Genomic DNA, 27,940 nt, shown 5'->3' with positions numbered 1-27,940 from the left:
GTCTCCCTACCCACAGACTGAAAAATAGTTAGAAAAGTTAAGCTAAAAAACACAAATGTGATACTTGAAACAAGATTGAAACCATTCTGGTAAGAATTTGAAGTAACAAATATGGAAAATATGAAGTAGAGATAAAATTAGTTTTGTAGAGACCTGTTTGTTACTTTACAATTGTACCACAGTACTTAATTTATGACAAAAGTTGTACTCAGAAGAAATAATAATTTTTTTATACTATAGTAGGTATAAGAGAAGGAAGGAGTGAAGTATGAAACAAAACTTCAAAAATTAACTGAGCTGTCACAAAGTGAAAAAGGAGGTGATAAATACTTTTCCCACTTACAGAAAAGTAGATAGAATAGTGAAAAATTACCATATCTTTCAAGAGCTAAGAAAGACTTAGAATCTGAATCTGTTTAAATTATAAAATATAATAATTAAATATTTTATAAATATATATATTTAAAATATATTAAATATTAAATATTTTAAAATAATTTATTTCATAAAAATATAAATAAAATATTTATATTTTATATTATTAAGATGAAAAACATTAATAAAACTTGCTTGTGTACTACTACCTTATTTCATATACAAAAATTACTGAAAATGGATCAGACTTCCATGAAAACTCTTGGAAGAAAACATAAATGTAAATCTTCCTGACCTTGGATTAGGAATAATTTCCCGGATATAATAGCAAATACACAAGCCACAAAAGAAAAAGTAGATACATTGGCATAATCAAACTTAAAACCTTTTTGCTTTGAAGAATATCATCAAGAAAGTGAAAAGATGATCCAAAGAATGGGAGGAAATTTTTGCAAAGTTAAATGTCTGATAAGGGACTTCAATCTAAAATATGTATAAAGTACTCCTACAACTTAGTAATAAAAACAAAAACAAAACATTTAAAAATGGGCAAAGAATCTGAATAGGCATTTTTCTAGAGAGGATGTACAAATGACCAATAAACACATGAAAGATGCTCAACATCAATAACAGGGAATTGCAAATCAAAAACACAATGAGATACTACTGCTCATCCACTAGGATGGCTAAAATCAAAAGAACAAATAATAACAAGTATTGGCAAGGAGCTGGAAAAATTGAAATCCTCATACATTGATAGAAGGAAACAAATCATGTAGCCCCTTTGAAAACCAGTCTGGAAGTTTCTCAAAAAGTTAAATATAGATTTACCACATGACCCAGCACATAACTCCTATATATATGGATACATATATGTATGTGTGTGTGTATCTATCTATAGATCTATGTATAGATCTATACATATATATCTACATATGCATATATGTGTATATGTATTTCCGAGAGAATTGAAAATATGTTCACAAAAAGCATATATACGGACATTCATCGCAGCATTACTCATAATAACCAAAAAATGGTAACAACCCAAATGTCCTATCAATTGGCAAATGAATAAACAGTATATATTCCATACTGTGGACTGATATTCAGTCATAAAAAAGAAATGAAGTATTTCTTATGCCACTACTGGTACTTGCTTCTGTGCTCATTCAGTGTGGACCTGATACCTCCTTTGTGAAGTGGCAGAGGAGGATACTCTGAAATTCTCCATGGTCAATGAAAAGCCCAAGGAAGGAGTCAAGACTGAGAAAAATGATCATATTAATTTGAAGGTGTTGGGTCAGGATGCTTCTGTGGTGCAGTGTTAAGATTAAGAGGCGTAAGGGTGCCTGAGTGGTTCAGTCGGTTAAGCGTCCGACTTCAGCTCAGGTCATGATCTCGAGGTTCATGGGTTCGAGCCCCGCGTCAGATTCTGTGCTGACAGCTCAGAGCCTGGAGCCCGCTTCAGATTCTGTATCTCCCTCTGTCTGCCCCTCTGCTGTTTGCACTCTGTCTCTCGCATCGTCTCAAAAATAAACAAACATCAAAAAAATAAAAAATAAAAAAAAGATTAAGAGGCATACAACACTTAGCAAACTAATGGAAGCCTGCTGTCAACCACAGGGTTTGTCTATAAGGCAGATCAGATTCTCATTTGAAAGACAGCCAGCCAGTGAAACAGACATACCCACACAGTTGGAAATAGAGGAGGAAGATAAAACTGATGTGTTCCAGCAGCAGACAGAAGGTGTCTACTAAAGAAGGAACCTGCCACTTTGTTCCAGAACTCTGCTCCTACAGACCAAGAATACATTCTGTGTTAAAAAACTCAATATGGGGCGCCTGGGTGGCTCAGTCGATTAAGTGTCCGACTTCAGCTCAGGTCATGATCTCGCAGTTCATGGGTTTGAGCCCCGTGTCAGGCTCTGTGCTGACAGCTCAGAGCCTAGATCCTGCTTCGGATTCTGTGTCTCCCTTTCTCTCTGCCCCCTCACTCACACGCTGTCTCTCAAAAATGAGTAAACATTCAAAAAAAAAGGAAAGGGGTGCCCGGGTGGCTCAGTGAGTTGTGCGTCCAACTTCGGCTCAGGTCATGATTTCACAGTTCATGAATTCGAGCCCCGCATCAGGCTCTGTGCTGAAAGTTCAGAGCCTGGAGCCTGCTTCAAATTCTGTGTCTCCCTCTCTCTCTGCTCCCCAGCTCATGCTCTGTCTCTCTCTCCTTCAAAAATAAATAAAAACATTAAAAAAAATTTTTTTTAAATTAAAAAACTCAGTTTGGTGCCACCACATCCTGAGTACTAGTTGATAGTTTATTCTTTCATTTTCCCCTTCCTCATTCCTTTACTCTGCATGCAGTAGCTGGTGTGTTTGCACTAGCATATTGCCTTTTTTTTTGTACTAAATATCCAGTGGTATATTTTGATTGACATCAAATCAAGATGGAATGGGATAAAATAATGACTCTGTGAAAAGAAGCTCATTCTCCATGCTCTTCACAACTTTGAAAGATCAGTATTTCCTGACTTAGCCCTGTATTGTGTGATCTTTATTCTCTATTCATTTTCCTTTCTGTCTTCGTAGAATTTTTAGAATGGCTTTAAATACCACCTGTATGATCATGACACCACACTTAAATCTCTAGCTAGCGAATTTAGATCAGATTTTTTCCCCTCTAATCGTCTTTACCTCTTCCTTAACAAGTGGTCTCACAATCTACCTACATGGTTGATCAAGTCAGAATCTAAAATTCATGTTTGATTTCTCTTTCTCCCTCATTTTCTATAATAATTCCTAATTATCAAGTCTTGTCAATCCTCTCTCCAAAATATATCTTGATCTATTTACCTCAATCTCCATGACGGTTACAGTAATAAATACCTTGTTTATCTCTTGTCTACACTCCCTTATTGGTGTCCTAATTGAGCTTCCAGTTTTCCCCCTTCTACTAGCCATTTATCTTCCAGCCAATCTTCTTAAATGTTAAAAAGATTCTGTTAATTCCCACTTAGGGTCTAGAATGGTTTCTCTTCAAACATATTTCTTGGAGTCAAATCCTAGTTTCACCACTTTCTATATGTAGAGTCTTACACAAGTTCTTAATCCCTCCCTGGCATAATATGTGCTGGTAAAGTTAAGGAATTTTATTCATATCAAGCATTTGTAACTGTGCTTGGCACTCAGTAAATGTTCACATTTATTATTAATGTTATATGGCCTACAGAGCCCTGTGTGATCAGACTTCTCTGGGCATAAAGGCTCAACCCTTGAGAATGCCTTTCCTAATAGTGATTTTCTTCAGAGTTGAGTTCTCCTTCAGTTTTTCTCTACTTCAACAACCTATTTATTTGCTTATCCTACTTATCAAGTCTAATTACCTTCTTCTCTTGTTTGTTGCCTGTCCCCTCCCCTAGATGGTAAGCTTCATGGAGAGGGACCATGCTTAGGTCATCCACTATTTAACTTTCATACCTGGCACAGTTCTTGCCACATAGTAGGAACTTATTCTATATTTGTTGATAAAATAATTAATGAATCTCACATTCTTAGCAAGATATTTGGAGATTTACTTTTTAGTCAGGTTTCATTCTGATTCAGTTTGTCTTTGAATGGAATATGACATTTATTTATAATACTATAATCTATTTTGGATGTCATGAGGGAGACTTTTCTAACTTCCTCCCTTAAAATTTCATACATAGAGACTAAACTGGGCAAGGGAGCAAGAATGTGATAATGAAATTTCTTTGGTTTTGAAGAGAAACTTTCTCATGCTTTAGTATTGCATTTTCAGTGTGTAGAATAACTTTTGACTCTCAAAGAAGGAAAATTTGAAGCATGATATTATATAGTATCAGTATGATACTCTGGTGGTTCCTTTGGATGCAGTCCAAAGGGTATTTGTTATTGAAGTACCTGAAGGGCCTTCAAATAGTTTTACAGAATGAACACCAAAGAAAGAATTATAGGGATATATTTCAATGAGAGTTAAATTATATATGATAAGAGAAAAAGTACGGTTGTTATTAGGGTGTTATTTTAAATGGTTTTCTGGTTTCTGATATTTTTGTAGTCAACAAATGATTGGAAAGAGTATACCTAATAAAAAGTGGAAGCAGGGCACCTGGGTGGCTCAGTTGGTTAAGCGTCCAACTCTTAATTTCGGCTCATGTCATGATCTCACAGTTCATGAGATCAAGCCCCACATCAGGCTCTGCACTGTCAGTGACAGGCCTGTTTGGAATTCTTTCTCTGCTCCTTCCCCACTTGTTCATTCTCTCTCTCTCTCTCTCTCTCTCTCTCTCTCAAAATAAACATGAAAAAAAATTTTTACAGTGGAAGCTTTTCCTCCAGATACAGTAATATCAGTAGTTGCTCATAATTTTTCTTTGTTTCTAACATGTAACACTTCTTTAGGGATACAATCTAATGTATAAAGCTTTAAATTGAAGTTTTAATACATCTTTTTCACCTTGGTACTTTCAGTGTTTATAATATATTTTAGCAATTCATTCTATGGTTTTGGTTAGGTCCTTCTCCTACAATTATTTTCTTTAGAACAAAAAATATTTTCAATGAAAGGGAATTTTTTTAGTGTATACCTTACTATTATTGAATTTAGTCATTTAGGATTTACCCTTGGTTCATTTGTTACATAACTTAGGTTATATAAGCAAACTTTATTAATGCTCCAGTTTTTCTATAAGATAAAATGTAGATGTTTACAGGTTTTTTTGAAGTCTTTGAAAGGGTTGATAACAACAATCAGATTTACAGTCAAAACTGATATGTTGATTTGATTAAGAGAATAAAAAAATTAATTTTTCCTGACAGCTTCTTCTTTAATACATGTGAGTAATGTCTTTGATTAAATGATAAAAATACCTTTTTCGGTTCAGATCACTTTAACTCAGTATTTTTTGAATACTGAATTATTTTTTAAATGTTATCTCAGAAGTGTATTTTATGAAAAATACTTTTTTTCTTAGCTTGCATTAATAGTGAAGATGTTGAGCATACAGTGGACACCTCGTTAAGTAGCTCTTCCTCTACCGTTTGCCCTCCCATCCCCTCTGGTTCAGTAAAAACTCATAATAAATGAGGTCTATGCAGCATTCCACTTCAGGTATTGTTTTATTTAAGTGGAATTATTTCACATATAGCAAGTGTTTCACTTATATTGGTTTACTTAAAAAATTATTAGTAAAACTTAAGCCAAAGAACTCCTCAAAAGAATATTGTATAAGATCTTTAGACTTTAAGAAATATCTGAAACTGGTGAGATATGTGTGTGTTTTTGGTATTCTTCAGCAGTCCCTAACACAATGTTGACATTAGGAATAAGCAGAAATAGTTTTGATCTGACTCTTAGAATGTACTTTTAAGCATGGTGGACTCAAAATGAAAAAAGAAAAAAAAAAAAGACCTTTTCTTATATAGGGAAATAATAGGAATAATGGGTGATTCCCAGTTATCAAAAACCAGAATTCTTTTTCAGGCATGTGTTCAACAGAATTTGGGCTCTAGAGCCATTGTAATCATAAGTCTTTTCAGAGTCAAAATATTTTGTCAACAGCCATTTTAGCTATTGGAACAGTGGCAAAATCTCAGGTATATAAATTTATTTAAATATCTTTACCTTTTTGTGGAAAACCTTAAGTATGTAGAAATTTTTTCCATTTATTTTGTTAATCTCTATTAGGCTGGAAGTTTTAGTTTTTCTCTTTTTACATAAATCAATAAAAGCAATTCCCATATTTCCAGGGAAACACAAAACATCTATTCCAGGCAAGTCTTCCCACATATTTGTTTGTATCTGACAGAAGGTCTCTTATTTTCCTTTGTACTTTTCACTCATTTAAAATTCCTTATGAACTATAATATAGGTTAAATTCTCTTTAAATATTTTTGTTTTATAGGAAGTGATAAGGTTTAAAAGAAAATATATAGAACTTAAAGTAAGAAGAATTATGTTTCTTCCTTGAGCAGTTTATCTGCATGAGCTTGGGCAAATTGTTTTAACCTAATTCTTAACTTTTCTTGATGGAAAATTTGAAACTAATGATAGTTCTTTCCACCTTTGCTTCATGGGCTTTTTAAAGAAGTATCAAAGGATATGTTTGTAAAAGTATTGTTTAAACTATGAACTATGCAAAATTGGGGGATTATGAGCTTATTAAATTTTTTTGCAGCCTTAAACTCATGACTAAAAAGAGTAAGACAAATTCCATTTACTAAAATGGAATAATTTAATTTAATAAATAAATAAATTTTATTTAATTTTATTTAATAAATAAATTAAATAAATAAAATTAATTTTATTTAATAAATAAAATAAAGAAATAAAATTTAATAAAATTTACTAAAATTCCATTACTAAAATTTCCTTTTAGTTGGTGGGATCTTATAGAGTGGTGTCCACTGTCTATATCTAATATAAATAGGTAATACAATCAAATGATGCCTGGTTATTGAACATAAACTAGTTTTTGCACAGTATTATTTTTAAAAGAAAGCAAATACAATGATCGTACTTATTTGTGGAAAAAGGCCATAGACTCGTATCATAATATTTTCTCAAAATACTTATTTTAAATATTTTAAAATAAAATTGTAGTATTTTAAAAACTGACATTAACCAAAACAATAAGCTTTACAAGAATTAAGAGAGGTGGATTCATAATTTATTTTGTCAGAGATAATGAATACTTCCTTTTTCATACGCAAACACCCTGTAGTGTTAAAAGATTAGGATGAATTACTAATGATCACATCTCTCTAGTTCTCCATTTAGTTAATAGATGGACTTTCTTGTACTTACAGAAAAGCAATGTGTGTTTGTCTTTTTCTATGTATACAATAATATCTACAGAATTTCAAAATTAGACCAGTAAAAATGTGAATTTTCCACCTTTCAGATTCCATTTATATTGCTTCGCTATTAGGGAAACAGAGTAGGCAGTCTTGGCCAGTTGAAAGAGTTACTTTGGAAGTTCTTTTTAAAAGTGGTGGAAATACTTAGAATAATTTTTTGTCGTTGTTCTTATGGCGGCATTTTTTGTTTTTTTTTCCTAAATATCTTCAAGAATTGGCTGATCCAAATAGTTTTTATTTTGATAAATAAAATTTAGTTCTTTATACCTTAGTTTGGTTTCTAAATAATTTCTACAGAAGAGACTTCAGTCTTTTTTAATATTTATATATTTACCCGTTTCATTTTATAGGCGATTTTATGACGATGGAGCAATTGTCTTGGGCGAGGAAGCAAATATGCTTGCTGGCATGCTGCTTGGACTCAATGCCATTGATTTCAGGTACTCAGTCTAAATGCATTCAGGTTTTAAATTATTCTACCTCATACCAGTTTCTACTTAGCTTTTATTCTTGGTTTGCTAATAAGAAGTAAAGCACACAGCTGGATATTGATATTTGATTCATGTCGTTCCCTTTCCAGTAACATCAGCTTTCTAACTGGGTTTGCTCTCAGCAAAGAGACTGTCTCAAAGTTAAGGATTTAACTGACATGTTTGTTCTGTAGTTTGGGCAAATCTTAGACTATATTTCCCCAGCAAAAGATTATGTACCCTTGTAGCCCTGAAGGAAGTTTTTGGATCTTATCTCTTAGTATTTTTCAGCTACTGCTATAAAATGAAAAGATGCACTGAAAGTAGATGGAAAGCCAGAAAGATTTTCATGATTTCATGTGTTGAAATAAAAAACTCCTGGCATAATGTGTTTGGTATCTTGTGTTTATATTATGTTATCTGGGCCATCAGAAATATTGTTAATATTTGCTTCTATCATCAACAAGACGAATTGATTTCAGACTAAGAGTATAAGTTCTAAAAATGTAAATGTAAGTTTTTCATATATTCATGGAAGTATCTTTTTGTATTCTTTAACTGATAGAAGATTTTACATTATGCTAAAAAAAAAGTTTGTTTATAACAATTCAAACATAAGATTAATGGAAATATTACAATTTTATTGAAAAATATCACTTAAAATCCAAGAGTGTCAACAAAATAAGTATAAAACTTAAATGAAAATCTACTGTTAGATCTTTAATAGAAATATAATGCTGCTCATTTCCACTGAGGGTACCTTTTTTTTTTTTTTTTTTAGCAAATCACTTCCTTTTCAAAATATTTTCATTTTGTCAGTATAACTTTCCTCTGTTTAAAATTTAATAAAGTAGTATTAGGTTATTAGCTTAATTGTTTAGAATACAAAAATGATAGATGCCATATGGAGGTTGTCTTTTTGATCCTTCTAAGTGTATTAATTTTTCACCTGTCATCCTGTTCTGTCTGAACCTGGTTCTGTCTGAATCCTTTACATTTCTGTTTTTTGGTGCAAAAAGAAAACTTGGGATAAGAATGTGAACTCTTGGTTTATTGTAACCCATTGATACTGTATGATCAGCTGAAAGCAAATGTCTTAAAGATACATTAGTAATATTTCTGTAAATGAAGGAAAGCCCTTATAAAGTATTGCCACTTTGGCTCACTCCTTATTCAAGCATGAAAAAGTATGGAGCAATACCAAGATACTCTTGATATTAACATTTAAACATGGAATTTCAATAGGCAGACTTCCCAAAGAAATCAGAACATAGGAGTTCATAGAATAATTTGTTTTTTGAAAGATCCACCTACATCTTATAAATGTTCTTGTTTATGTTCCTAGTAGATGTACTTTTTTAATAACAGTGACCATAAAACTAAACACTTTTTTATTATCCTTTGGATATACCATCCTACAAAACAAAGATTACAAGATTGGGAGACCAGAGGTCTAGAGGTTTTTTTACTGGCTTTATGTGACTCCCAGTATGACTTTGGGCAAGTAGCAATCTTTCCTGTTGCCATGGCCTCAAAAAGGATTGACTGACGATCAAAAGGATTTTTTTTAGCTTTCTTTTTAGGTCTAAGACCCAGGCCCTTTCACTTATTCATAGTTTAAAAAACTGTCATCTTCTAATTAGTTAAATCTTTTAAAAATATAGTCAGCGGCATCTAAGAATTTGTATGAAAACATGAACAAGTCTTCATCTGAAAATCCTCTAATGACGTCTTAAAAAATCCAGTGAAGACTAAAACAGTGTCAAATAACGTTTGAACAGATTTCTCAGAAAATTTTTCTTTTGCATGATATATTCAGGTTAGAGTGTATTGTGCAGTCCTTTGTCATTGGTATTGAACGCAGAGTATCTTTATTGAGGTGTTTATTTGTAACAAGTAACATCTAAAATATGAATAAAAAATTTACCTACAATTTGATGAAACAAATGTCTCGAACCAGAGATTGTTTATAATGCTTAATGTCAATTTAAAGGTTTGATGTATTATGTGACATATTTATTTGTTTCTTAGCTTCTGCCTCAAGGGAGAGGGATTGGATGGAAACTTTCCTGCTGTAATAGACTACACACCATATTTGAAGTTTACCCAGAGGTATATGACGTTTTGAAATATGTTATTGAAATCTTAATTTAGGGGCACCTGGGTGGTTCAGTCAGTGGAACGCCCAACTCTTGATTTCAGCTTAGGTCATGATCCCAGGGTTGTTGGATTGAGCCCCACATTGGCCTCTGTGGTGAATGTGGAGCCTGCTTAAGATTCTCTCTCTTTCCCTCTACCCCTCATCCCTACGTGTGTGTGCTCTCTAAAATAAAAAAAAGATAGAGAAAAAATAAATATTAACTTATAGTTTAATGTCTTGTGTAATATATTCATCTGATTAAAATTGCTTTTATTTTAGTATCAGAAATTATTCAAAAATACGGACTCCATTTGCAGACCCCAATGTGTTTAAACTTTTTACATAGTTGTAATTTCAGCGTAGTTTTTAGAAAACATCATGTATTTCTGTTGCTATCATCATTATAATAATAACTTTGATAGCTCTATAATAGTCCATTGAGAGTTCAAAATTATAATTCATCATTCAGATTGTTTTCCATTATAGAGGAAAGGATAATGAATGTTTTTGCAAATCAGTTTTCTTTTTGTTTCTGCTGTGAATTTACAGAGTTATTCAGGCAATTACAATGAAAAATTTTATGGCTCTTAAAGTGTGTCTTTTTAAAAGAGTCTCTACCAATTTATCTTAATACTAGTATTGTATGAGAGTTAAGAATTTCCTACAATCTCACCAGCATTGAAAATTAATCAGATGATAGCTGTAAATTTTTTGAAGGTCTGATTACATAATTGGCTTCCTGAATAGAATGATTATATACTTTAAAAGTGTTATGATCAAGCTAAAGCTTTAAGGGAAACAGAAAGAGAGTATTATAGGTATATATGTAATGTACATACACACACACGCACACTGGAAGATGCATTTATTGGGGATCTAAAGTAGGAAAGAAACTTTCCCAGCTGCCAGGGATACACAGATGTCAACAGTAAGGGCAATTCATGAAATTCTGAAAATAATAATATAGTCCCTGTCACCAGGATAATCATCATCTAGTGAGAGAAGTCCCTATATGAGAGGTAGGAGTGTGAAGATGCTTTAGGTGGTGAAGGAGTAGTAACACAGTCTTATGGTACCAAGATTTCTAACTTGAGTAAGTGGATCACTTGGGGAAAGTGATAATTCTAGTACTTTACATCTAAAAACCAAATAGAGCAAGAATTTTGAACAGGCATAAAATTATACTGTTTTGGGTATAGATTTCAGGACATTTTTGAAGACAGTAGTTCAAAAATAATACTAGTAGAAAGAATGCTAATAATAATGAATGCTTATTGTATATCAGGCATTATTCAAAGTGCTTTCCTTCTATTAACTCATTTAATCCTCAAAAGCTAATTTTATAAATGAGAAAACTGAAACATAGAGAGCTTAAGTAGCTTGTCTAAACACACAGCTAGTTTGTGCAGAGTGGGCCACAGGTCTGGGATTAAAGAGCAAGATGACAGCTGGACATAGGAGTTTGGCCATTGACAAGTAGGTAGAAAGGCTATTTGTAATGATTTAGGAAGTGACTTTAAAATATAAAGATGAATGTGAATACTAATTTTTCTCTCCTACATACAGAAGAGACTATAGTAATTACTGCAACACTTAAAAATACAATGATGGAACTTTCTCAGGTGGTCCCCTCAGAATGAGTTTAATGATAAATGCTCTCTGCCTCCAACTTGCTTAACCACTTTTTGTCCGCATTTTTATGCAACTGGCTTTATTGGATGCACTAATCCAAACTTGTATGTCTGTCCTTCATACGATGAGGGATTTCTACTATCTTATTATAAAAAGGACACTGAAATGAGAAGGGAAGTACCAATTCCACCTTGTCATACATAAGTTAGCATTACTGATAATGGAGGTCTTCTTTTTAGAAATATGTAAACAGTCTTGATTATCATAAAGAACCAATATTGTAAACATTCAGTTGCTTCCACAAAATATACCTATATTAGACAAATTAAAAAAAACGTTTATTAGGTTTCTAATTTTAAGAAACTGTGAAAATATATACTTAACAAAATTCCTGCTTTTAATTTATTTGATAAGTAATACATTCTGATGGTGGGTCTGAGTGCATCACCACTCAAATTTATTTGGTAAGTAATACATATTCATTATAGAAAAACTAGAAAATAAAGATAGGTAGATAGAGGAAAACTTAAGTCACTCAAAATCTTACCTTTAAGAAGCAGCTGCTAGAGGCATTAACATTTTGATGGGTAGCTTTCCAGCCTTATCTTTTTCTTTAATATGGAATTATAATGTACATGTAGTACTTCTTTCCCTTAATACTGTATAATGAAGATTCTTGCATGTCATTAACCATCCTTCCACAACATCATTTCCCTAAGTGAATAGAATTTCATTATCTTACAGTATTTTTACATAATTATTGTTGGACCTTTAGGATACATTCAAGTTAGTTGTCACTGTCGTATGCACTTCTGCAGTTAATAACCTTGTAACTACATCTTTTATATAGACCATGATTATTTCTTTAAGTTAAAGTGGAAGTAAAATTTCTGGGATAAATAGCACATGTATTATTAAAGCTTTTGAAATATGCTATCAAATTGCACTCCAAAGAGGCCATACTAGTTAAGTTTGTATAGTCAATAGGTGAGATTGCTTGCTTCCCACCATTGCCAACTAAGTATTAAAAATGTGGCCACTTGTACAAGTGGAAAATAATACCCTATTGGGGTTTTTTCCCTATTGTTTTAATTTGCATTTATTTGCTGGTGAAGCTGAACTTTTAAAAAATGTTTATTAGCTATTAGTCTCTGTAAATGAAGTGTTATCCTTCTGAAGCTAAATATATGAAATATGTTAATAGAAAACATCCTAAAATAGATTTCATATTTAAAACTGGCTTTTAGGTTGTGTATCATTGAGAAAACTCAGTTTTTCTGAGTTACTGCTTGATAAAACTTTAAACATCTTTTAAACATTTTTTCTTAAATAGATTTTAGGCCTGAAAAGTCCAGTAGCTAATGATAGTTAGTGTCTTATGATGCCTTCAGTTTTGTACTTCTCAATATAATGTTGCCATCAACATTCTTATAGCTAAGTCTTCGTACTTAAACATGACTATATCCTTAAAGAGGCAAATTTCTACAAACAAAATTGCTGACTTAAAGAGACTGTTAACTCATGTATGCTGTTAATTGCCCTTCTTAGACATTCTATCCCATACATTCTGCCTCTTATAGGAATAAAGTAATCATTTTGCTATGGAAGACCAGTTCTTTTTTTTTTTATGTTATTATAATTTTATACTTTTTTTTCCAATATATGAAATTTATTGTCAAATTGGTTTCCATACAACACCCAGTGCTCATCCCAAAAGGTGCCCTCCTCAATACCCATCCCCCACCCTCCCCTCCCTCCCACCCCCCATCAACCCTCAGTTTGCTCTCAGTTTTTATTTTTATTTATTTTTATTTTTTTTATTAATTTTTTTAGCAGCTTAATACCACACATATTTATTATCTCACAGTTTCCATGAGTCAGGGGTCCAGGCATTGCTTACCTAGGTCCTCTGCTTAGGGTTTCACAAGGCTGTAATCAGGTTGTTTTTTTTTTTTTTTTTAAATATATGAAATTTATTGTCAAATTGGTTTCCATACAACACCCAGTGCTCATCCCAAAAGGTGCCCTCCTCAATACCCATCACCCACCCTCCCCTCCCTCCCACCCCCCATCAACCCTCAGTTTGTTCTCAGTTTTTAACAGTCTCTTATGCTTTGGCTCTCTCCCACTCTAACCTCTTTTTTTTTTTTTTTTTTCCTTCCCCTCCCCCATGAGTTTCTGTTAAGTTTCTCAGGATCCACATAAGAGTGAAACCATATGGTATCTGTCTTTCTCTGTATGGCTTATTTCACTTAGCATCACACTCTCCAGTTCCATCCACGTTGCTACAAAAGGCCATATTCATTCTTTCTCATTGCCACGTAGTATTCCATTGTGTATATAAACCACAATTTCTTTATCCATTCATCAGTTGATGGACATTTAGGCTCTTTCCATAATTTGGCTATTGTTGAGAGTGCTGCTGTAAACATTGGGGTACAAGTGCCCCTATGCATCAGTACTCCTGTGTGCCTTGAATAAATTCCTAGCAGTGCTATTGCTGGGTCATAGGGTAGGTCTATTTTTAATTTTCTGAGGAACCTCCACACTGCTTTCCAGAGCAGCTGCACCAATTTGCATTCCCACCAACAGTGCAAGAGGGTTCCCGTTTCTCCACATCCTCTCCAGCATCTGTAGTCTCCTGATTTGTTCATTTTGGCCACTCTGACTGGCATGAGGTGATATCTGAGTGTGGTTTTGATTTGTATTTCCCTGATAAGGAGCGACGTTGAACATCTTTTCATGTGCCTGTGGAAGACCAGTTCTTTGACCTGTGTACTACATCCCATCCTGTCTCTTAGGTTAAGGTTTTTGTCCCAACAGTTCTGTCCTCTTCCATTAATTTTTCCTCTTTTCTTTTTTTTTTTTAATTTTTTTACTTAATTTTATTTATTTTGAGAGATAGAGGGCAAGCAGAGGAGGGACAGAGAGAGGGGAAGACAGAATCCCAAACAGGCTCTGTGCTGTCAGTGCAGAGCCCAATGTGGGGCTTGAACTCATGAATTGTGAGATCATGACCTGAGCTGAAGTCAAAGAGTTGAATGCTTAACCAACTGAGCCACCCAGATGCCCCTAATTTCCCCTCTTTTCAGTATCTTCCCACACCTCACAGCATACATGCATGTTGTTATTTTCCCCATGTTAAAAATTAAACAGAGGAACTTTCCCCATAGTCACTTCTAGCTACTTCTCAGTCAGTCACCTCTTCTTTATTATAACACTGTGTTCCCAGGTTTGTTTTGTTCTGCCTCCATTCTCTCTTGAACTATTCAAATTGAGCTTTAATACTTACCCCTGAAAGTGCTCTTGTCAGAGTCAGCTGTGGTGTCTCATTGTCAAATCCAGTGGTTAATCATTTCCTTGTCTGTCTCGACCTTCTTTGAGCACTGTTTGATACCATGCTCTTCCAGTTTTCCTCCGTCCTCACTCCCCTTCCCCGTTTCTCCTCATCTCCCCAACCTCTAAGTGTTGGACTGTTTTAGAGATCAGTCCCAAATCATCTTTTCTGTCTGTACTCTCCAGTTTAGTGGCTCTAAATATTATCTTTATGCTACTCTTTCCCAGATGTACACTTCTACCTGGAACATTGCCCTAAACTCTAGACTCATATATCCAGCTGCCAACTTGCCATCTTCGCTTGGATGTGTAGTAAGCACCTCAAATGAGCATGTACAAAATAGAACTCCTATTTCTCTCCCAAACTTTTCTTCCTTTAGCCATTCCCATTCCAAGAATGGTAGTTCTGTCATTCTGGCTGCTTATGCTAAAAAAACTTTGGTATCATCATTGAACTTTCTCTGCCATAATCCACATAGGATCCACCAGCAAATCCTTTGGCACCACCGCTATTACCTCCTTAATTCAAACCTGGAAATTTGCAAAAGTCTTCAAGCCTTCACCTCTGACTCCTATAGTTAGTTCTCCATAGACAGCTAGACTGATTTTTCTTAAATGAAAGATCATTTCATTCCTCTGCTCATATCTTTTCCAGCAGCTTCTTTCATGTAACTCAAAATAAAAGACAAGGTCCTTATTTGATCTGGCCTCCAGTACCTCTCTGACCTTATCTCCTACTACCTGCCTTCCCACTTACCATGCTTCAGTAACCCTGGCCATTTTGTAATTCCTTGAGCATACCAGACACACTTGTGCATTAGGGCCTTTGTCCTTCCTATCAAATGCAATATCACTCAGATATTTACACGTCTATTTCCCACTTCTTCTCTAAAAGCCAGCTTAATACCCCCTTACTGATGAAGCCTTCATTGAACTTCCTACCTAAAATAATATTCCTACCCATGCTATGCCTCTTCCCTCCTTTATTTTCTGCATAGTGACTCTTGCTATCTAACAGGTGGTATATTATTTGTTTATCTCCTCCTACTGGAATGTAAACCCTGAGAAAGCAAAGACTGTTACGTTGACTCACACTTAATAAATCTCAGTGCTTTAACAGTACTTAGCATAAGAATAGACATGCAATAAGTAGGTGTTTTGAAAATTAAATGAATATCTTCTAGTTTTTGTCATGCTCATCTACAGGATTAAAAATAGCCCTCTGAAGGAGATGATACTTTAAAATTTCAACAAGATAAATGGTCTGAAGATTTTATGGTCCATTATTTCCTTCTTTTTATATCCTTATTAAAAATAAGTGCTTAATTATTAGAGGTAAAGGAATAAAGAAGGTGAGTGATAAGAATTTGTAGTCTGTTTAACAATTATAAATAATAAAGCATTATATAGGTTTTTGGTAAAGGAAAACTATTTTTCCTTTTATATCATTGCCTCAATAAAAATTTTAAAAATATTTTGCTCTTCAAAATATTGGAATGTTCCTGAAATTCTTAAGTATCATTTTCCCGCCAAAAATATTGCAGAACTACTGTGTCCTTTAGAATAAGAGATACTTTTGTGAGTTTCAGCTCTTCATTGTCCATGGCCTAAAATAACTAAGTGTTAGCAAAACATATAGATCATTCATGACCTGGCATCAATATACCTTCTTAGCCACTCAGCATTTTTAGACAGCTGTAGTATTATTAGTCATTGAAATGTTGGGAGGCAATGTAAAATTGTTTTAAAATTTTGTAATAGAATACCAGTTTTCCTTACTAGGGCGACCTTGAACAAACTACTTTTCTCTTATTCTTACTGTCTTCCATTGTTGGGTGAATCTGTTAAATAGTAGAGCAATACCTCATGGAGCTATCATGAGGATTAATGAGGTAATGTATACCTTGGAAACATTGTATGTAAGTATTTATTTTCTTCCTTGTCCTTACAAGAAACTTCCTTATTGCTCTTTGCTTTCTACTTTTTAAATTAAAAAAAAATTACTATTTTAATTTCATTGGTAGTCCTATTAATCATTACGATTTTCTATTGTTGATTCAGTTTTGGTAAATTATATTAAAATAAAACAAAAAACATGTCATGATGTTCAGAGATTTCTTTAAATATCTTTTAAAATCTCTTTTCATTTCTGTTATGTTACCTTTTGCCTTTTGTGTTCATAGCCTTTTATTTTGGCTTAATCTTGAAATCATTCTTGCCAAAGCATTTTGTCAGTTTTATAGATTTTTTTTCAATTTTTATTGAGAAATAATCGGTATACATCACTGTAGAAGTTTAAGGAATACAGAATTAAGGTTTGATTTCCATACATTGTGAAATGAATGACTACCACAGTAGGTTCAGCTAACATCCATCTTCTTATATAGATACAATAAAAAGAAAAGAAAAAAAAGGAAAAAAAAATTCTACTTGTAAACACCACTCAGGATTTATTCTGTGAACTTTCTATATTCATACAGCAATGTTATTTCTAGTCATCATGTTATATATTACATCCTTAGTACTTAGTTATTTTATAACTGGAAGTTTGTACCTTTTGACCACTTTCTTCCAATTCCCTTTCCCTTTCTTCAGTTCTTCCTCCCTCTACCCTCTGTGTCTGGTAACCACAAACCTAATCTCTTTTTCTATAAGTTTGTGTGTTTGTGTGTGTATGTGTTTTCTACATATTAATGAAATCATATAGCATTTGTCTTTCTCAGATTTATTTCACTTATTAGCACAATGCCTTCCTTCAGGGTCCATCCATGGTGTTGCAAATGGCAAGATTTCATATTCTGTTGTATACCTGTACCATGTCTTTTCCATCCATTCATCTACTGATGGATAGATTGTTTCCATATCTCAACTATTATACATAGTGCTGCTATGAATGTAGGGTGCAGAAATCTTTTCAAGATAGTGTTTTGTTTTCTTTGGATATATTCCCAGAAGTGGAATTTCTGGATCATATGGTACTATTTTTAATTTTTTGAGGAGCACTGTTTTCCATAGTGACTGTATCAAATTTACAATCTCACCAAAAGTGAACAAGGGCTTCCTTTTCTCCCTATCCACACTAGCATTTGTTATCTCTTATCTTTTTGATGATAGCCATTCTAACAGGTGTGATATGGTATCTCATTGTGGTTTTGATACTCATTTCCCTAATGACTAATGATGTTGACCATCTTTTCATGTACCTGTGACCCTTTCATATATCTTCTTTGGAGAAATGTCTATTCATGTCCTTAGTCCATTTGTAATTGGATTATTTATCTTTTTGTTATGAAGTTCTCTGAGTTCTTTATATATTTTGGGTATTAACTCCTTATCAGATTTATGATTTGCAAATATTATCTCCTATTCAGTAGGTTGTTTTTTAATTTTGTTGATTTTTTTTTTCTACTGTGCAGAAGCCTTTTAATTTGATGTTGGCCCATTTGTTTACTTTTGCTTTTGCTTTTATTTGCCATTGTTTTTGGCCCCAAATCTGAAAATCATTGTCAAGATTAGTGTCGAGGAGCTTACTTTCTGTGTTTCCTTCTAGAGTCTTACAGTTTCAGATTTTACATTCAAGTCTTTGATCTGTTTTGTTGAGTTGATTTTTATGTATGGTATGTGTAAATGGGAGTCCAACTTTATTATTTCACATGTGGCTGATCAATTTTTTCCACTCCACTCATTGACCAAACTGTTCTTAACTATTGAATATTTTTGGCTCCTTTGTCATAAATTAATTGACTAAATATGTTTGGGTTTATTTTTGGACTCTATTCTGTTCCATTGATCTGTGTTTATTCCAGTATCATTCTATTTTGATTGCTGTTGATTTGTAATGTATTTTGAAATTAGTAAGTGTGATGCTTTCAGGTCTGTTCTTCTTGCTCCGGATTGCTTTGGCTACTCACTGTATGTGATTACGTAGATTTTATGATTGTTCTACTTCTATGAAAAATGCCATTGAATTTTGATAAGGATTGCATTGAATCTTAGGTTGCTTTGGATAGTATGGTCATCTTAACAATATGAATTTTTCCATTTCATGAGCACAGAAAGAATGTCTTGAAATTTATTTGTGCCTTTTTCAGTTTCTTTCATTAGTGTCTTACGGTTTTCATTGTAGAGATCTTTCAACACTTTGATACATTTTTTGCAAGGTATTTTATTCTTTTGATGTAAACATAAATGGGATTATCTTCTTATTTTCTCTTTGATATTTTGTCATCAGTATGTAGAAACACAGCTTATTTTGTATATTGATTTTGTAGTCTCCATGTTGACTGAATTCATTTATTCTAACAGCTTATTGGTGGCATCTTGAAGGTTTATATATATATATATCATGTCATCTGCAAATAGTGACAGTTTTACTTCTTCCTTTCCAATTCAAATGTCTTTTATTTCTTTTTCTTATCTAATTGCTCTGCCTAGGATTTCCAATACTTTGTTGAATAGTAGTGGTGACAGTTGGTATCCTTGTCTTCTTCCTGATGTTAGAGGAAAGGCTTTCATCTTATTACCATTGAGTATGATATTAGCTGTGGGCTGGGTCATATATGGCCTTTATTATGTTGAGATATGTTTCCTCTATACCCAATTTGTTGACAGTTTTTATGATCTTTTCTCTTTCAGTACTCAAATTTACTTCTTTTAAGTACATAAGGCCCTTGAATTACTACTTTAGTTGTACCTTATGTTTGATAAATTATTTTATATTTTAGTTGTTTTAAATTAAATTTCCATTATAATTTTTTTGACCAACGAATATTTGAAGTATTTTTAATTTTCAAACATTTTCAGGGCTTTTGTTATAGTTGAGATTAGTGAGTATGGTTCACATAATAATAGTTTCTTGAAATCTGCTGAAAAATGGTATAGAATTGGTCAGTATTCCAGTGATTGGGGCCTATGCTCATTAGATTATGCTTGTTAATGGTTGTTCTGGGAATATGTATCCTTTCTTATTTTTCTCTGCTTCATCTCTTTCATTGAGATGATGAATTCTTTCACTGTTGTATTTGATTTGTCAGTTTTTTCTTGTACTTAAGATTTTTGCTTTCTAGTTTTGAAGCTGAGTTAAAACATGCATCTAAGGGAGGGAAACCATAAGAGACTCTTAAATACAGAGAACAAACTGAGGGTTGCTGGCGGGGTGTTAGGTAGGGGGATTGGCTAAATGGGTGATGGGCTTTAAGGAGGGCACCTGTTAGGATGAGCACTGGGTGTTATATGTAAGTGATGAGTCACTAAATTCTACTCCTGAAATCATTATTACACTATATGTTAACTGACTTGGATTTAAATAAAGTTAAATTTTTTTTAAAAAAATTACCAAAACTAAAAAAAAAAGATGCATCTAAGTTTTGAATTCTTAGGTTTTCCTGAAATAATGAATTTTTTTATCACTATGTAGTAGCCATAAATATGTAGTAATTTTTTATTCCTTAAAATCTACTTTGTCTGATATAAATAGAGTCCCACCAATTTTTTTAGGTATTTTTTTAGTGTATTTTTATCTTTTTTTTAAACCATATTTCATCTTAACTGACATGCCTTCCATTGTAAATGCATCCCAGTTCAGAGATATTACTAAGTGAGAAAATGGTTTGACAGCAAGTAAAATGTCATCAGTTGTATGCTGTATCCTGATTTCAGTATGTTAATATATGAAAAAGCGTACAGCAGGAAGGTATGAAATGGAGCACTTCTAGCCTTTCTATATCCTTATTTTTAAGTGTATGTTTTTAAAGTACTATTTAACTAGAAATTTTTTAAAAATTTCCATTGTAGTTGACATGCAGTGTTATATTAGTTTCAGATGGACAGTATAGTGACTTAGAAGCTCCGTATATTGCTCTGTGCTCATCAAGATACACTTAACTGGAATTTTTAAAATCTAGTCTAAAGGCTTTGTCTTTCAACTGAGGTGATTAGGACATTTACTAATATATTTAGATTGGTATCTACTGTTTTACTCTTTGTTTTGATTCTGTTTTTTTTGAATTTCTTTTTCTACCTTCTCTCTCTTCTTTCTCCCTCTTTTTGTATTGATTTTTTTCTTCTCCCCCCCATTTTATTTCTCTACTAGTTTACAAGTTACATACTACTCTTCTTTTATTGCTACTTCATTAATTTTAATATGCATATTTAAAAGTTAAAGTCTAGGGGCGCCTGGGTGGCGCAGTCGGTTAAGCGTCCGACTTCAGCCAGGTCACGATCTCGCGGTCTGTGAGTTCGAGCCCCGCGTCGGGCTCTGGGATGATGGCTCGGAGCCTGGAGCCTGTTTCCGATTCTGTGTCTCCCTCTCTCTCTGCCCCTCCCCCGTTCATGCTCTGTCTCTCTCTGTCCCAAAAATAAATAAAAAACGTTGAAAAAAAAAAAAAATTAAAAGTTAAAGTCTAAAGTTAATACTTTACTATCTCTCCATATAAATGAGGACTTTGTATTGTTTTAACTCCACTCGTTTTGTTTTTAACATATGCTACTACCATCCAGAATCTTAGGTCTCTCATTGATGTTTTTAAAATTCCACAAAGCAGGAATCATTGTTAGTGTTTCATTGCTCTCAATATTTGTTCAGGTTTACCCATAAACTTAAAAATTTCTTTGATCACTGTTTCTTCTTAGATCATTGTCTTTTTCTTGGAGTATGATCATTAGAAGTTCTTTTAGGAAAATTTATTCGTGTAACTCTCAGGTTTTAGTTTTCTGAATATGTGCTTATACTGCCCTCTTTCTGGGAAGATAATTTTGCTGGATATGCTATCCTGGAATAGCAGTTATTTTTTTCTTAGCATTTTGAAAATCTTTAATTATAATTTCTTCATAGCTTCTGCTAATTCCCTCTTCAATTTTATCTGCTTGTTTGCTCATCCATTTAATTTTTTAATGTCAAATATAATTTTTTACAAGTTCTATTTGTCTGTTTTTCAAAGCTGGAGCTTTATTATCAGCCACTGCTTTATTTTCTCTGGTCCACCAAAAGCCTTGGCTATGTTAGGCAAATTTCCTCTGGTGTGTGTTTATTTATTAGTTTGTTTCCTAGATCACTGACTGAGAGCATCTTCTTGGTAGTTAGGACCTTTCTTTATGTGGAGGCCTCTGACTCATATTGACAACGTACTTGGACCCCAGACTTAGAAGACCAACATATGCAAACACGGATCACGGAGAATGGAATGTATATCTTTCTTTGATACTTATACTGTTTTCCACCATTATATCTATGTTACCCCATGAAATTATGATTGCTGACCTGGATTTCTTTTGAGTCATATTTTCTGGGTGTGCTTTCCATCTCTTTAAGGTTAGTTGTTCTGTATTCATATGTATCTTGTAGACAACTTATTGTTGGTTCTTATTTGTCTTAATAAAATTAAACATTTGGCTTTTGTTATTGAATTTAACCCATTTAAGATTTTTATAACTTATTTTGTATGAGGGATTATTCTGCCATCTTATTTTTTGTTTTGAATTTACTGCATTTTGTTGGTTTGCCCCTCAATTTGATAGATCAGAGGTTGTTTTAATACTTTGAAGATTATGCAGAATATTTTTATGCTGTTTCTCTTATGTTACTATCATTGCTTATATTTTAAAATGTACTTTTATCTGTTCCTCTTTGAATATAACATCTCCTCATTCTTCTTTCTAAGCCAGACATCCATTTTAGCACACTTCTTCATTTAGTTTCTTCTTTTTTTCCCCACCTTATTCTGTCCTCTTCTACCATAAAGATGTCATTAGAAATTTTAGGTGTGGGTTGTAAATGATGTTTTCTCTGCTCTACTTCTGTTTCTTCTACTTCATCCAATGGAAGATGCCTAGGAATACCTAGTTTTTCTGAATCTTTTATTATTTTTGCCAACGCTGAGCTCACCTTGAATACTGCCCTGTTATACTCCCCCCGATGTTAGGCTGGTAGTGCTGTTTGTCTGCCCTGCAGTGGATATTGGATAGGCAGTGAACTACCTATGACAGTGGAGAAAAAATAGCTAGAAAGTTCTTCCCAACACATTTGGGGTTTCTGGTTCTCTTCTCTGGAAATCTTTTCTCTCTCAGAATGTTCTCACAGTTTTTATGTTAATTCCTTAGGTCTATAAACCTCAACTGAATTCCCGTAGCATCTCAAGGCTTAACTCTGTGAGAGGGAGTCAGCAGCCTATGCTAGCTGTCTTTTTTTTTTTTCAGGAACTAAAGTCTTTATAATATCATTTTTATAACTGTATATGGAGTGCTAAATATTTGCAGTTTGCTCACCAGTAGCTTACAAAATATGGAAATATTTCTTAACAGAGTGGAATATATTAACTTTATTTAAAAAATTTTAACCTTCCCAGTTCTGATAGTATCAGCAGTGACGAGGAAGAACTGAGGACTTTGGGAAGCAGTGGTAGTGAAAGCAGCACTCCAGAGAATGTCGGGCCTCCTTTCATCATGGATGAGAATAGTTGGTTCAACAAGTGTAAGAGAGTTAAACAAAAGTATCAGCTAACCCTGGAACAGAAGGTATTTATCAGTTGCCAAAAGTCATTTAATTTGATTCTCATTATTGCGTTTGGACTGTCACTGCCAAAAGATTTTAGTTGAATGTAAGTGTGGACCCGCTGCTACTTCCTTTCTGTTCTTGTATCGTCCTCTTAATTAAAAATCAGGCATAGTTTTAAAAGAGGCTTTTGTTTGTTCAACTTCTAATTTTATGTTGTAATATAAAAATAAGCCATTTAGGGGCTCCTAGGTGGCTCAGTTGGTTGAGCGTCCCATTCTTGATCTCAGCTCAGGTCTTGATCTGAGGGTCATGAGTTCAAATCCCACGTTGGGCTCCACATTGGGTTCCACACTGAGCTCCATGCACAACGTGAAGCCTACTTAAAAAAAGAAAGTAATTTATTGTTTTGTGTGCAGTTTCATTTATATGTTTGAGATTTTAACATTTAGTAGAATAAAGATAAAACAAATACTAAGCAAAAGAATTCTATATTAATATCATTCGACATAGACCTTAAGGCAAAAGCACTATTAAATAGACTAAAGAAATACATTGCCTTTGAAAAAAAGTAACAGTTCACCAGAAATGTATAACATGGTGGAGATGGGTAAAATGGATGAAAGGGTCAAAAGGTACAAACTTTCATTCTACTTATTGCAGCAAATATATCTTATTGAACTTCAGAGAAGGGCTTTAAATGATGGAGAACATATGTTAAATTTTCATATTTAATTAAAAGGATTTTTTTATGATTTCATCAATAATGTTTTGAGATTGTTTCATTACAATATGGAAAGAATAGCATTTAAGCTACTCAATATTTACTTTCAAGATATATATTAGATTTTTGCAGTTGCTTTATCTCAATGATACTGTATTTTCAGGGTTATCTTGAAGAACTCTTACGACTTAGAGAGAACCAGCTGTCTGAATCTGTCTCCCAGAATAAAATACTGCTTCAAAGGATTGAAGATTCTGATCTGGCCCATAAACTGGAAAAGGAACAATTAGAATATATAATTGTGGAGCTTCAAGATCAGCTGTAAGTGAGATCCTTTTGGAAAAATATTGGCAGTGTATAGACATAAGAAAATGTCATGTTTTGACATAGGATTCAAATTCCAAGAAGTCTGATTGCTTGCTATTAAGTTCTTTTCCACTTACTCTCTTTTAAAAGTTTACTTTTCTTATTTTAAAAGTAATCCGTGCTCATTATAGATTACAAAATATAGAAAGAAAATAAAAATTACCTTCAGTTGTGCTACCCAGAGTCAACTGCTATAACTTGGTGTATATTCTTTCAAATGCATAAACATAATTTTTTAAAACTGTTTATTTAGTTAGTTATTGGTTGACTGATGATTGGTTAAAAAAGATGGTATATAAGACCAGTACCACTCAGAGTATAGTGACAGTGCAGTGTTTGTTACCTGGCTGTCCCAGAATATCACTAAGCACAGTTTAGGAGAGCCTTTTCCATAGCAGAATTTTTTTTTTTTTTTTTTTTTTGATGAAGAAAGCTGTGTACTGATCTACATTCTGGTACCAGCTTCTTAAATTATCACTATTCAAAGCACTTGTACTGATCATACCATTTTGTCAAACTTGATTTTATTAATTATTTGTTTATGGTGAAAATCTTTTTTTTTTTTTTTTTTTTTTTTTTTTTTTCAACATTTTTTATTTATTTTTGGGACAGAGAGAGACAGAGCATGAACGGGGGAGGGGCAGAGAGAGAGGGAGACACAGAATCGGAAACAGGCTCCAGGCTCCGAGCCATCAGCCCAGAGCCTGACGCGGGGCTCGAACTCACGGACCGCGAGATCGTGACCTGGCTGAAGTCGGACGCTTAACCGACTGCGCCACCCAGGCGCCCCTATGGTGAAAATCTTGTCACATTAATATTTAATCTTAAAAGATGACTTAAAAGTTTTTGTTTTGAAATAATTTCAAAATTTCAGAGAAGTTGCAAGGAGAGCACAAAGAATTCCCATAGGGAATTTCTTAGATTTACCAATTTTCAACACTTTGCCACATTTGCTCATAATTCTGTCCCTCTTGCATACCTCATAACTTTTCCCCATAATACTTCAGTTGTGTCTTTCCTAGGAACAGAAATATTCTCATATATAAGCATAGTTCATCTATCAACTTAAATTTAATTCAGTACAGTACTTTCATCTTACCCATAACTCATTTCAATTTCATTAGTAATCCAAATAATGGCTCTTATTGCAGCTTTCCTTTTTCTGGTACAGGATCCAGTCCAGAATCATGTTTTTCATTTGGTTGTTTGCTTCTTTAGTCACTTTTAACCTAGAAGAATTTCTCAGTCTTTGTCTTGCATGAGATTGTTATTTCTAAAGAATACAAGCTAGTAATTTTATAGAATGTCCCACAGTTTGAGTTTGTTTGCTTTTTCTCATGATCAGAATGAGCTCATCAATTTGTGGATGCAATATTACATACAGAGTATGTCTGTCAGTGCTGTGGATATCATATCCAGAGGTCCATGGAGTCTGTTGGCCTTTTTTTAGTGATATTAGTTTTAATCATTTGGTTAAGATGTTTTTCTCTCTGTATAGTAATTATGGTTCCTTTTAATTAAAGGATGTTACATATTTTGCACAGAGATCCTTTGAGAGCTAGTCAAAGTGAAAGATGATTTTTAAGTAAAAATTTTTTATTAATAAGCATAAAACTTTAATGCTTTCTAGGAATTTGTATCTTGATGAAAAGAATTATGTTCACATATTATTTATTTTTTTCCTAATATTTTAAAGAGAGTTTGTCATTTGGAGTATTACTCATTGAGGGGCAGATTAATACCTTCCATAAGTCCTCACTTCTATAAGTGGGGAGAAAAATATCAAGAGCCAAACAATATGGATTTCTAGTTATTTCTCTACCATTAAAAGAGCAAAAAGATAATTTAATTTTTCATTTGCAGGTGATGCTGGTAGTCTGTCTTAATGGTGTTAACTTAAAAAATAATTGTGAAATCAGTTTTTATTTTATCAAAGAAATATTTTCATTTGAAGAATTAAAATGTATCATTTATTGTACTTTGGATAATTTAAAGGAAAAGATTCTTATGATTTGCCTCCCTCTCTGTTTGAAACTATTTTTTCCCCTTCCCTCCTCCCATGGTCTTTTGTTAAATTTCTCAAATTCCACATAAGAGTGAAAACCATAAGAGACTCTTAAATACAGAGAACAACCTGAGGGTTGTACGAGGGGAGAAGGGATAATGGGTGACGGGTATTGAGAAGGGCACTTGTTGGGATGAGCACTACATGTTGTATGTAAGCGATGAATCATGGGAATCTACTCCCAAAGCCAAGAGCGCTTTGTATATACTGTATGTTAGCTGTATGTCATACACTGTATGACAGTGTATTATATTTAAAAAAACAAAACAGTAAACAACAACCAAAAAAGGAAAAAACTCAAACTTTTTAGTTTTAAAAAAGAATCTAAAATACAGTTTTATGTATGATAAGAGTGTCATTGATACTTAAAATTGTTTTTAACGCCTTTAAGGAGATTTAAACTAAATATTATCAGAGCAACAAATAAATAATGAAGGCCAACAGTCAGAATTAGGCTGTTTTCTTGACTTTAGGGTTAAAGATTTACTTTCACATAACATGGCTACTACAATCTTAGCCAGGTGTAAATTGCTGTCTTAAAAGATTCCTTTGTGCAAAAACCATTTACAAGGATACTGAATAGAAGAGTAAGATACATTCCTTTGCGATTCTTCACAATTCACCACATCAACTGAATCATCTCTCAGGTACTGAATACTCTGGGCATTTTTGTGGTTGTAGAGAGAGTGGACTTTTTTCCCTTCTTTTCTTGCTGAGATTTTTGTCAACAGTTAGGAGGGCCTGCAGTGAAAGCTGGGCATTTAAATTCTCTTTGTTAATCCTGAGAAGATAATAGTGGCCCTGAAAAGATTAAAATTTGTGATGTGTAAAGGAAAAGGTCAGGAGAGGGGTTTAAATGGATTATGTAGAATGTAATATTTGCTTTCACGTTATGTTAATTATCTTTTCCTGGTTGATTTAAATCCTTTGTCACTTACCTTATTCTTTTTATATATTTCTCAATGCATTGAGAAATATGTGTTTGGTGTGTTTTGAATAACTGTTAAAATATGGTTTAATTTGTCTCAAAAAATGTGAACAGTTTTGGCAATAGAATGTAAGAGTGACGTAGTAGAGGAGCATTCTAAAGCTTTCCTGCATATGTGGACTGTGTTCAGACACTGGCTTTATATTTGCCCGTTACGAGCTCAGTCTTAATGTCCTGTATCCTCTGTCTCCTTATCTATAAACTGGAATTGATATTTACCTTGTGGATTGCTATGAGTATTAAATGATGTTGTATATAATATAGTTAGAACAAACAAAACATTCAATGATTATTCCTCTATTTTGGTCTCTAGAAACTTTAAAATCTCCTTTAATAAATACACCTGGATAAATGGTAAATTTAAAATATTTTACTTTATCATGCCCAGATGCTACACATCAAACAATGAGTTTGGACTTAGATTGTGTTATCTCCAAGTTTCAAAAAATTTGCTTTTCAGATCTAGTTTTTAAATGGCAT

At 33.3% G+C, this 27,940-nt stretch overlaps 2 protein-coding genes across 6 annotated transcripts in view; both read left to right on the top strand.

Annotated features, from left to right (window-relative positions):
• The window catches only part of RUNDC3B (RUN domain containing 3B), a 150,426-nt gene that overhangs the window by 71,103 nt on the left and 51,383 nt on the right, over positions 1 to 27,940 (top strand). For all 5 annotated transcript variants that reach the window (XM_058725217.1, XM_058725214.1, XM_058725219.1 and 2 more), the window contains 4 exons: positions 7,602 to 7,691; positions 9,753 to 9,833; positions 23,172 to 23,340; positions 24,205 to 24,362. In XM_058725217.1, coding sequence (XP_058581200.1) covers positions 7,602 to 7,691; positions 9,753 to 9,833; positions 23,172 to 23,340; positions 24,205 to 24,362 — 498 coding nt within the window. The remainder of the gene's footprint in view (positions 1 to 7,601; positions 7,692 to 9,752; positions 9,834 to 23,171; positions 23,341 to 24,204; positions 24,363 to 27,940) is intronic.
• On the top strand, positions 568 to 2,447 carry LOC131508325 (small ubiquitin-related modifier 2-like). Its single transcript, XM_058723448.1, has 2 exons — positions 568 to 1,694; positions 1,921 to 2,447. The coding sequence occupies exons 1-2, from the start codon at positions 1,608 to 1,610 to the stop codon at positions 2,134 to 2,136; spliced, it is 303 nt and encodes a 100-aa protein (XP_058579431.1). The 5' UTR covers positions 568 to 1,607; the 3' UTR covers positions 2,137 to 2,447.

Source organism: Neofelis nebulosa, chromosome 4 (genome assembly GCF_028018385.1).
Source record: "Neofelis nebulosa isolate mNeoNeb1 chromosome 4, mNeoNeb1.pri, whole genome shotgun sequence".
NCBI classification, from domain to species: Eukaryota; Metazoa; Chordata; class Mammalia; order Carnivora; family Felidae; genus Neofelis; species Neofelis nebulosa.
This window is presented reverse-complemented; position numbering and strand designations above follow the sequence as displayed.